Source organism: Phoxinus phoxinus (genome assembly GCF_949152265.1).
Source record: "Phoxinus phoxinus genome assembly, chromosome: 16".
NCBI classification, from domain to species: Eukaryota; Metazoa; Chordata; class Actinopteri; order Cypriniformes; family Leuciscidae; genus Phoxinus; species Phoxinus phoxinus.
The window spans coordinates 20870834-20883475 of NC_136891.1; the positions used below are offsets into that span (position 1 = coordinate 20870834).

Sequence of the window (12642 nt, forward strand, 5' to 3'; positions counted from 1 at the left end):
GGACTGTTTGGTCAGTGTTGTCTTTGCCATTAGCTATAATAAACTCACTCTGAAATGCATTTAGCTTTGCCCATAATGACATTCACTGGCATAAACACAAACAGACAACTTAATGAGCCATGTGCTCTGTTGAGAAGACTTTCAAACCGTTATTGCTGCCATTTCATCTCATCATAAAAACACATTATGAGGTGTAGTGGGGAGCCATAATAATTGAAACATTATAAAAGCAATATTCAGGAAAATTGTTGTTTTGCAGTGGGCTTGTATATTTCGTGAAATTTCCTTTCATTTTATAACTCATTTTATTATAGTTTGAAATTGAGTAGTCTCACAAAACAATGTGCTAATTTGTTATGCATTATTCTGTTTTTATAAAGGCACAATCTTCTTTTCAGTTTTGAGGGATACGGTTAAGGATGGATGATGGGTCTTTTAGGAGTTGCGTGGAAGCGGAACGGAATGCTAATGTAACTCTACAGTGTTGCCTTTACATAAGATATGACAAAACAAATTGTTCGATTTTAATATTACTAAAGGCGAAATATCCCTGTCTATTAAATTACTCATCCAAAACCAGCTTTAAAAGCTTTACGATCAAAACAAATAGAGAATAATTAATTAAAAGAATACATTTTACTATATCAACTGGTAGAGCATGCAAGCTTGTTTTTTACTGACAGGTTTTTTCAGCAATTCACGTCAATTTCAAAGCATGTTGGATTTGGCGTTTGGGTGTGACATGTTGGTTTGGGCTCTGCGAGACATACACCAACATCTGCTCTTCTCTGGGTGAAACTGTGCTCATGTTTCCTATTGCTATTTTTACTTATGCATGGACACTTCTGCTGAAAGAGGAAGCTACTTTTTTCCATGGTATGACAAGCATTTGAAAAAAGCATTTAATCTGTTTCTTTAGGTTTTCTAAACCCCCGGTGCTGCTGGTGTCTCTGGACGGATTCAAGGCAGGATACATGCAAGCGTACAGCAGCCTGCTTCCTGTCATCAGCAAACTCAGTATGTCACATTAACTCAAAGTTTGACCCCAGCTACAGTCGTGCTCAAAAGTTTACATACAGCTTGCAGAATCTGCTAAATGTTTATTATTTAAAGCTACATTGTTTAGGATTTTCTCCCATCTAGCAGTTGAAATTGTATGACTACCAACTGAATATTACTTTCTAGCTCCTCCCATTCCGAGGGCGTTTTAACTCCTACGGTGGCCGTATTATTTCAAATCTGCCGTCAGTCGCGAGTAATCTCCCCCTCGCATTCGTCACGGTGCCACTGAGTGTAAAAATGCGAAAGACGAAGCTTGAATTTCCAGGTACCGGTATGTCCCTCTTTGGCTAATGTATTTTCAAGATGGAGGCACAACATGGCTTCCACCGTTCGAGTGATTTACTCGTATGTATTATAAATGGCAGAGTCTACGCTTACGCTACGAGAATACTTGATTAGTTGGTGGAAGTAATTATACATTAATGAGCACATACTGTATCATTTTGAAAGAACAAAGTGATTTTTGCTAAGAATCCACTTAAAAAATTGCACTGTGTTGCTTTAAACAAAATAAGAAGGATCATACATAATGCATATTATTTTTTTATTGAGTACTGAGTCCTGAATAAGATATTTTACATAAAAAGATGTTTACATATAGTCCACAAGAGAAAAAAATACCTGAATTTATAAAAATGACACCGTTCAAAAGTTTACATACCCTTGATTCTTAATACTGTGTGTCGTTACTGGGACTATAGAACAGGATAAAGATGTCCACATTTTCTGCCCTTCAGAAGCCACAGAAGATACTTACATGTTTCCCGGAAGACAAATTAGGCACAATTTACTTTGATCATCAAATTCATAAAGTTTTCACCCCCCGGCTCTTAATGCCTCGTGTGTTCCATGTACATTTTAGAACGGGGTATTTATTTTTATAAATTAAGCAATTTATTTGTCTTGTGCACTATATGTAAAATATCTTATTCAGGACAGTACTAAATAAAAAATATCATGCATTTTGTATGATCCTTCTTATTTTGTAAAAAATAATTAACATTTTCCTGATTCTGCAAGGTGAATGTGAACTTTTGAGCACGACTGTATATTAATGTCTCTCATATCTGTTAGGAGCATGTACTGTAATACAAACGTTTACTTATATTAATCCAAAATATCAGCTCAAATAACTGAATTGGTCTATTAAAAGCAATGGAAACATGTCTTCACAAAGTCAAGACAGATAAATGTTGACACTGTGCTGTGGTTAATCTAAACCAGTGGTTCTCAACTCGTTTTGACTCCAAGGACCCCCGTTGTTCACAACAACAGTCAAGTCCCCATGCCGAGTTCACAATGAACGATTTTAGGCCCGATTTTTGCTCGCCGACAGGTTTTGGGAGATCGGCGTCAAATGCCCGAAATCATAGGCAAATCGGTGCTCGTTCAATTGAGTGACAATCACGCAGTGTGAATGATCAAAGACGTGATCTGAGAGAATCGCCGACGCATGTAAGATATTTGGCATGCTAAATATCTGGATCTGTCCAGATCTGTCCTGATTCAGAATCCTGCTGTGTGAATGTGTTCTGACTGAAAACTACATCGGTGATGACCTACAGCCAATGAGAGAGCAAGAAACAGGACAGCGGGATGTTCAGGGAGGAGTTATAGACCAGAATATCAGTATTTTAATAGATATATTTACAATTATATCAAACAGAAACAAAGCACACACATTTGCTTGACCAGCAGCACATTGCAAAATTATTTATTTACCCCCAACTCATTTTTGCAGAACACACACTCCTTGCTCTCGTCTCCCCAACTATTTCTTCTTGCATAAACTTTTTCTTTTTTTCCTTTTCGCTGCAAATCAGCACACCGATAATTTGGATCGCAAGCTTCTTGCAGGGTATAATTTTTAATAACAATTTCAGTCTAGTGCGAGAACTCTGTCTCACACACATGTGAGTGATCTTGCGTTATTTATCACTTCCCGTGTGTGTTTGGTTGTGAAACGTAGTTCGCGGACCAGACAGAAGTTGTCAGCGATTCTTTCTTTTGTACAGTCATGCAGTGTGAAACCTCCTGTCGCCGATCCATCGTTCAGTGTGAACTCAGCAGCAACTGAATGTTATCCCAGATAGTCTCACAGTGTGAAAAGAACAGTGACCCGACTACTTTGAAAATCGTGCAGTGTGAACTCGGCATAATAGGTTTCCTCTGGTACATCTGTAACAACAGAGTTTTGTTTACAATACTTTTTTTTATATATATATTTACCAAAACTAGCAGCATCTTTAGATTACATTTTTTACGAACTGCTCCGAGACACGAAGGTTGAGATCCAAATGCAGCTTTAATTAAGGGGCAATCCAGACACGTAATCCAATATACAGGCAATAGGTCAAAACACAGGTAGGCAGTCTAAACAAACAAACAAAACAGGCAGGGCAAAAGAGTAAACGCACGGAAATGCAGTGCAACAACATGCAAAACTACCATGAGTGAACATGGTATAAATAGGCTGAGACTAACAGGGTAATGGGACACAGGTGAATGCAATCATTGATGATGAGTCCGGGCAGTGAGTTATGGGAAATGTAGTTTGTGAGGGAGGGAAAATAGTCTGAATAGTTTCAAGGGCACTCCAGCTGGTGACCGTTACACACAGTTACTATCGTATTATTATTACACACTTACTATCGTAAGTGATAATAATAATTAAATACATTTTAAGAATTCCAGAAATTTGAATGTAGCTGAATGTTCTTCAGGGATCTCACTCCTTTTACTATTGAATTAATTAAAATGTTCCAGTCATTCATTCATTTACTAGATAAAAGATTAAGGATAAGTATTTTTTAAAAAGCACTTTAAAAATGAGGCTATACCTCATACAGTACATCCAGATTTGCCATATTTTGTGTCTCATTTTAAGTCATCTTGAAACCCCTTTGGAAGTTTGCTGAGGGCCCCTACTTGTTGATAACCACTGGTTTATATGAAATAGTACACCAGTGTTTGAGGTAATACCATGTTTTGTTTCCTCAGAGAAATGTGGAACCTCCACGCCATATATGCGACCTGCTTATCCCACCAAGACCTTCCCAAACCATTACACTATAGTGACAGTAAGTGACAGGTAGACATTAATCCAAAATTGCTCATAATAATAACTACATATGCATCAAAATGTAATGACAGTTGTTATTGGTTTCTGTAGTAGATAGTTTATATGTTTGATTTGAATCCCTTAATATTTACATCAATTAGGGTAAGACTATCAAATGATAAGTTATACTGTTAGTTCTATTGGTTGCTTACAGACCTGACAAGTTCATTTTCTTTGCTCATCCTGATTTGTATTGAGTGAAATAAGGCTTTTTTTAATAAAGCGTTTTCGTTTGCAGGGTCTATATCCTGAATCACATGGAATTGTGGACAATAAAATGTATGATGTCACTCGTAATGCCTCTTTCAGTTTGAGAGTCGATGAGAAATTCAACCCCTCATGGTACCTGGGTGAACCAGTGAGTATATGCACACAGAGGAAACTAAAAAAATCAGTATGCACAAATTTAACTCAATACATAAAACTGGATATATTTTATATCCAACATTATCCGCATACAGAGCTGGGTAGTAACTGATTATATGTAATTTGTCAGATTCCCAAAATTAGGTACTTGTAATTAATTGATTAACCCATGCATTGTTTTCACAGACAAGGTTTAGTCTAGTCTGCAATGTATATCAAGTAAAGCGATATATATTCTGTATCTCAACTCTCAACTGCCTGATTTTTTTTTATTTCGACACAAAATGTAACTATATTATCGGTCAGCTCTTTAAAGTTGTCCAATTTTATCCACATACAGTATACACGTGTAGAGCGATATATAAAATATCATAACTACTTGATTCCTTGCTTGAATATTATTTATTTATTTACCGGTATACAATAATACAGTAAAATATTATTTCCTAGCTCTAATCTGTTAAATGCAACTGTATTACGATTATTATTAAATGTAAAGATGTTAAGAAGATATTATAAACATTGAAATCATGATTTTCTTTAAAGCTGCTTTGAAACAATGTGTTTTGTGAAAAGCACTTGAATTTGAATTATATATTTGAGATGACCTTATTCATATAGATTATTTAAGGAATAATTTTAAACTGAATGGTGTATGTACACTGAAAAAAAGTGTATTTTTTATGTTCTGAATAAGTAATAACTGATTTGCTGGGATTTCATGGTTAAATGTGGTCATGATTAATCATGTATCAAAAATATTTATTTTTCCAAAGACAAAAAAATAAATAAAAAATCATACAAAAATAGAAAGATTTATTATGAAGACCACTTGATTGATATATTTTCTTTAGACAAAAGCCTAAATGTTGCTTAATATAGGTCAATATAATAATAAATATAATAACAATATACAAAATTAGCTATAATATGAAAGTACCAGTAACTTAAAAAAAAATTTGTAGTCAATGTTTATTTTACTTTACACACTAAAAATTATGACAAATGCAAAAGGCCTTAAAGTTTATTGTGATGTCTTTTTAAAATATTCATATTTCTTATACAAAAAAGCAAAAATGCTAAGCAAAAATAGTATTTAATCAAAACTGTAAAATAGTATTAACTAGTGCACCAGTACACCAAACCCAATGCAAAATAAGCCGTTCAGTTTTGGATACGTCGCAATTTGGCTCGGACTGTGATCATCATCATTCATCAATAGCACATCCTTTTAAATTCCTGTTTCACGACCCATAATTGAGCCTCGGTTGGCACCACTTGAAGAGTCCTGATGTTCTTTTGGATCACACTGTTCTGGACAAATCCTTTGTTCAAATCCCCTAGATTGTCCAAATGATCCTGTATCAGTGTGGGATAAGAGGAAAGTCACACCCATCCTCTGTTACCACCCTCATCATCATTATCTTTAGAGTTCACCAAGATAGCTGTTTGAGGGTAATGAAGGGTGGTGCACAAAAAAAAACAAAAAAAAAAACATCCTGGTTGGTGCCTGCCAGTGCTTCTGAACTTCCTTTAACTCTTCACTGGGAACACTTGACGTTATTCGTTTTCATGCTTGACTTTCAGCTACACATTTGTTTTGCCCCGTCCGTGGTGCTGAAATGTGTGCGATGTGAGGGGTTCTACTAGAAGATCTAGAGATTGGCAGATGTTGCCATTTGAGACTAAATAACTACCGGTAATGGTCTCTAATGTTCACATTCAGTGCTATCCTGTGTAAGCTTAAAGGAAAATTATGGTATTTAACACCTTGAGTCTATATTGTAGTTTGTTTTGGATGAACAAGAGTGGTGGACAACATTTTTTTGACAATGGTTCCTCTCTCGAGTTTTTGACTATAACAGAATTGGCCAGGACCCATTTAACATTGGAGTCAATGGGCATGTCCGAAAATGTCATTAAAACAGCCAATAATGTTCGTTTACAAAACTGTTAAACTCACCGAGTGGTTAGTGGTGTTCGTTGATGATTATAAACAATATATCGTCGCAATATATGATTCCAATCCGTTTATTTTGCTATAGTGGAACTATTTTTTCAGACACTTCACAACTGTGTAACTTCCGCTCAATATTTGAATCTGAAGCGTTAGCACACTCCCGACCACTTGATGGCGATAACTGATGTTTATGTCTCGCGGGACACTCACGGTCACAGTCGAGTTCAACTTCATATTACAAGTAACAATGAAGGTTTTGTTTGTTTATTTCGCTTACTTTCCCGGAGCACAGTTGCTCTGCTCGCTAGCCTTATGAGAAACGGAAGCGAGCAAAAAGACTACATCGACCAAATGTAAACAGCCCCCTTTCCGTTTCCGGTAGCGCATTTATATTAACGAGCACTCAGTCCTTCAACAGAATTCAATGGGATTTTACAAAATGACAAATAAAACACGACAGAAACTGTATTTCGCAACACTTTTTGTTTCTGGAACATCAACTAACATCACTAATCACTCGGTGAGTTGCACAGTTTTGAAAACTAATGTTAAAGGTTGTTTTAATGACATTTTCGGACATGCCCATTGACTCCAATGTTACAGTTTTTTTCAGTCGCTAACAAGCGTTTGTCCAGCCAGTTGTCACATTTTCAAAACTCTAAACACAATTAGCACAGTATCGGTATTTTGTGGCCATACCATTCACACATTTCATGTCGTTTTCAAACAATATGCAGTCAGTGAACACATTTCCACAATGCTTACATTTTCTTAACAGACAAGCTATACCTCCCAACAAAATTATGGATTGTTTTTGTAGTATTTACGAATGTTAACACACAACATCCCACAATAGCAATGACAATATTCCAAACCTTAGATACAGTATAATAACCTCTGCTTCTGCAATGATATCAGTTCAAAAACAATATATCTCAGCTGATAATAAACAAACAATTGAATAATTGACACAGAGCTGATTTATGTTAGGTAAATTGTGCCAACCCCAGCTGATTCCAGTCTGGCTTAGACTGGCTTAGAGTGGCAGGGGCTATTTTTTTCTATTACATTGACACTTATACAGTAAAAGGAGGAGAAGGGAGAAGAGCAGGCCCAGTGAGAGATGCAGTGAGCCAATGGACCCTACAATACCGAGCGCATCCTTGCCTTTCTCAATGATCTCCACCAGCGCCTGGTTCCAGAGCAGCGCCTGGTTCTCATGAAAACATGAGGACCTTTGTAATTACCTGAGACAATGTGGCTTTCCATCATTCTCAAGCAATAACAACATGGTTTGAAGTCCACCCAAGACTGGTAAGTCTCTTCCTTCCACCCTATTCACCTTTCCTCAACCCCATAGAGGAGTTTGTTTCTGCATGGAGGTGGAAGGTTTATGACCATCAGCCACATGACCAGATGTCCCTCCTTGAAGCCATGGATGCTGGTGCAGGGACATCACAGTTCATGATTGCCAAGGGTGGATCCAACATACCAAGCGTTTTTATCCCTGGTGCATCGCCTTGGATAATATCAGATGTGATGTTGATGAAAAGATGTGGCCTAACCCTGAAGATCGCAGAGATTAGATACAGTAATTTTGTGCTTTTTTTTAGCACACAAAAAAAGTACTACAAAAAGTACCCCCCCTGATTTTATCTGAGCTTTTTTTTTTGCTTCAGAATGCTCTTGTGTGTTTCATGGATATTTTGTTCACTGTAAGCAACACTGTAAAACTTTTTCTGTTCTATCATACCGTGTTTCTACTGTACCTCCTGTAGTAAACAGTAAAGGATTTGCTTTTTACTGGAATGCTTTTGAATGTGAACATTATGTGGACATACAGTTCCCAACCAAGAAACATAAAAGTGTATGCAGTTTTTGTAATGTCAAGAATAGCCAGTATTTTGAAACCTGGTGTACTTTGATTGACTGCATGTACCTTGTGAAGTGAAAACAAGTGTTATTGTTTGACAGAATAATTTCATTTTGAGTCAGATTTCCAGTGTTTTGGTAAAGTTAGTGAGTGCAGAGAAAGATGTGTTCTATTTTGAAATGAAGAGTTAGTATATATTTAACAAAATGTGTTTTTGAGAAGAAAATTATCCATTTGGCCAATTGTGTTTTGTAGGTGTGAGTCTGTGTTAAGAGTTTAGAAAAAGTATCTGAAGTATGGGTAAGCGCTTGTTAACGATTGAAAAAAACTGTAAATGGGTCCATGGCCAATTCTATTATAGTCAAAAACTCGAGAGAGGAACCATTGTCAAAAAAATGTTGTCCACCACTCTTGTTCATCCAAAACAAACTACAATATAGACTCAAGGTGTTAAATACCGGAATTATCCTTTAAACTGGGTTAGAATACATCTTATATATTGCCTTACAGTAATTACAGAGATGGCTTTGTGGTTTCTAACTGAAGCACATGCTTGAGTTTTTAGTGCTTCTACATGACCATATGTACTTCACTGTAGGAGCAACTAGAGATGTGCCGAAGCCTAAATCCGAATTGTCGGTTATTATGTCAGTACATCATGATTTCACTTATCACGTGAAGAGAGTAAGGAGAGATGACTGTCAGGACGGGACTGATTTCTGAGCGTCATTGACAAACATCTTATCTTGAAAAATGTGTTGCCAGTAGTGGCGTTCTCTATACGTGTGATTGCGAATTTGGAAAGTTAAAGTAAAAAGCGAGCGCACATTCAAAAGCGATTTCAATACTCAATACATAATTGATAGCGTCTCCCCGATGTCCACAAATGATATGCAATATCATTACCCGATTATATAACTGCGACTGCGACTATCTTTTGTCAGCACTCTCATTCAGTTTTTCCTATGATTGTTTTTAGGTTTGGCTCACAGCCATGAGAAACAAACTAAAAACGGCAACTTTCTTCTGGCCCGGATCCGATGTGAAAGTCAACGGAAAATACCCAAATTTCTGGGTGAAGTATGACAGGTGGATATTCACAATACCAAATTGTTTTAAAATTGTTATTAACTGGATTCTAACATTTTAAAAGCACAACACATTAGAGTTGTGAGGACTGACTGTAATTCACATCAAAAACTAGGAATTAAGAGCCACACTTCATAATTATTACAGTATATTTAAAAGCTGTTGAACCCTTTAAATAAGGTTACATGGTATAATACATTCATTACACTCCATGTAGACTTCTGCTGAACTCAATAGAATATATCAGAGTTTTTAGTAACAGCCATCAATAGTTAGAAAGATCAAATTATTTAAATAATGGGCATCAATATATTAACTGTAACTATATATTATAATAGATGTTCTGAACACCCCAAGAGCAAAGGTATACTGTATTTTTTTTTTTTTTAAAGGAGCATTCCCTTTGAAAAGAGGATGGCCAAAATCTTTGAATGGTTGCATTTACCTGAAGGAGAAAGGTAATGCTATTTATTTCCATTATCTAAGACTGGACTGGAAAAACATGCAATTCTTACCATAAAGAGCTATTTCTGACTTACTTATTAACCCTTTGTTGATATAAACTTATGTATTTGGGCGATGTTAAATAATATATTTTACTTAAATAAAATCAGTTCATTTTAGATGTCATTTTTCATTGTATATACTCTGTTTTAGGCCAGATTTTTACACCTTATACTTCGAAGAGCCTGATGCTGCAGGTCATCGATATGGACCAACGAGTAGCCAGGTACAATGAAGACAAACCACATGTGCAAAAAAATTATGAACTTCAATATCTTCTGTTTATTTTGGGGGCAAATGTCTGATTTACTGTAGGATATGAAACAGTATATGAACACAGTCATCTTTACTTTTTTTGTTGATAAAGTGTATGCAGTACTAGAGAATTTGCAATGATTGATATAACTATCAATGTTTTCTCTCACAACTGCAAAGAAAAAAACATAAAAGCCAGCATTTTATGTCGTTTGGTGTTAGCGCTCTTAAATACTGTACATAATCAGTATGCTGGTGCTTATGCTACAGAATGCTAGTGTTTTCATTCAAAATTGTGATTGATTTTTGTGTTGCAGGTAATTGAGGCTTTGCTGAATGTTGACAGACTTATTGGGATGTTGATGGAGGGCCTCAAGGAAAGACAGTTGGACAAATGTGTCAACCTGGTTCTGGTGTCTGACCACGGTAAGTACTGTGATGGTTTATTGTGTTTATCATGCATAAATTGCATTAGTGTGTGTGTTTGTATATGAACAAACATTTTTCACGAGCTGAACTGAAGACTTTTTCTATGTACACAAAAGGCCTATTTCTCTCAAATATTGTTCACAAATCTGTCTAAATCTGTTGGGAAAAAATGGGGGCAAAAACAAAAGTGTTGCGTTTATAATTTTGTTCATTGTAGTTAGATCACTGGCTGTAATTTGTAAGCAAGTTTAGCCATCTGATAACACTCTATTTTGATGATCCCCTTTAGTCATTCTGTTTACTGTAAGTAATGTCGCGCCTACATGCCAACTAACTCTTATTAGAGAGTTAAGGGGCTTTCACACCGGAGGAACGTTTACATAGTTCCTGTAACTATTGGCAGAAATAAGTACTTTTTGGCGTGTTCACACCAGAGGAACTGGGAACGAGTTTAGTTAAAGGAACTCCTTTTGGGGGGACTAAATTAGCTCCTACTTCAGTGTAGGGTCTAAACCATAGACATGTATAGAAAGGCTAGATGGCTCAAGGCGGAGTCAGCTGTGTCGTCACTTGGCGGCCATCTTAGGTCAGGAGACTGCGCTGCTGCTCCCTGCTGCTGTGGACGGAAGGTGAGTGACATACGCCAACTAAAATGCTCGTAACTTGCTGAATTCTTGACGGATTTACAAACGGTTTGGTTTATTACAAACCTTATTAACGTGGCTATGATTTGTGCTGATGCCGATGTTTAATAAACTCCGTGGCTATCATTTTTCACAAGTATGCAGTTAAATAGCCGCATCCCTGACGTTTATGACACAGCAAGCCGTTTGAAAATCGGTTGAAAATTGAGCAAAATATAGTTATTTTAGCACTACATGCACAATAGACTTTAATGTTATAACTGGACGAGCGGTCCTGTCCTAAGATGGCCGCCGTGTGACGTCGTCGGGTCCCATTGGCTCTCAGCGCCGGTAAGCCATCTAGCCTTTCTATACATGTCTATGGTCTAATCCAGCACAACCTGAACTATCAGTGACGTAAGTGTACGTTGATTGGCCGAACACATGACATATGAAACAGCACCCACCATTTTTAAAAAGCCATGTCTTTTTTTTTTTTTTACCTCACAGTTTTCTTATATTTACGCCAAAAAACTAACATAAACATACATAAAGCTAATGTTAACTCTATTTTCCTGTCAAGTCACCTTATATAGCGCTTTTTACAATACAGATACCGGTAGTTTCAAAGCAGCTTTACAGTGATAACAGGAAAATAATACAACAAAGTTTGTTTCTTGAAGAAAATAGTGTCATAGTCTAGCTTAAGTAAGTTTACAAAGTTTGTTTCTTGAAGAAAATAGTGTCATAGTCTAGCTTAAGTAAGTTTAGTGATGGTTCATTTTTGTTGTAAAATAGTTATTAATTTAGTTAATTTATATATATATATACTGTATATATAGCCGCTCTGGAGAAAACCATGATGTCATCGTCCAGCTCAGTTCAGTTATCATATAATGGTGTCAATGCAGGAAGATCAATTATATTGTTGAATATTAAATGTCCCCAACTAAGCAAGCCAAAAGCCAAAGGCAACAGTGACAAGGAACCAAAACTCATCAGGTGACAGAATTGAGAAAAAACCCCGGAGAAACCAGGCTCAGTCTGGGGGCCAGTTCTTCTATGGCCAACGAACGAACAGTGAATGATTTTGATTCAGGCAGCATTACATGTCAGAAGTCAGATTGGATCAGAACATTCGGAATATTATCCAGTTCCATCTGGTTGCAATTCAGAGTCACACCGGTACGGGACGAGTTTGTTGTGTACATGTATGTGTATGCCAGGTTAAAGAGATGTGTTTTAAGTCTAGATTTAAACTGACAGAGTGTGTCTGCTTCTCGATAAAAAATACTAGGAAGACTATTCCAAAGTTTAGGTGCTAAATAGGAGAAGGATCTACCGCCAGCAGTTGATTTTG

The 12642-nt window shown here is 36.6% G+C and overlaps 1 protein-coding gene across 2 annotated transcripts in view; it reads left to right on the forward strand.

Annotated features, from left to right (window-relative positions):
• The window catches only part of enpp1 (ectonucleotide pyrophosphatase/phosphodiesterase 1), a 62994-nt gene that overhangs the window by 19277 nt on the left and 31075 nt on the right, over window positions 1–12642 (forward strand). For both annotated transcript variants that reach the window (XM_079639116.1, XM_079639115.1), the window contains exons 6-12: window positions 920–1017; window positions 4063–4142; window positions 4422–4541; window positions 9362–9471; window positions 9864–9929; window positions 10129–10201; window positions 10548–10656. In XM_079639116.1, the coding sequence (XP_079495242.1) occupies window positions 920–1017; window positions 4063–4142; window positions 4422–4541; window positions 9362–9471; window positions 9864–9929; window positions 10129–10201; window positions 10548–10656 (656 nt within the window). The remainder of the gene's footprint in view (window positions 1–919; window positions 1018–4062; window positions 4143–4421; window positions 4542–9361; window positions 9472–9863; window positions 9930–10128; window positions 10202–10547; window positions 10657–12642) is intronic.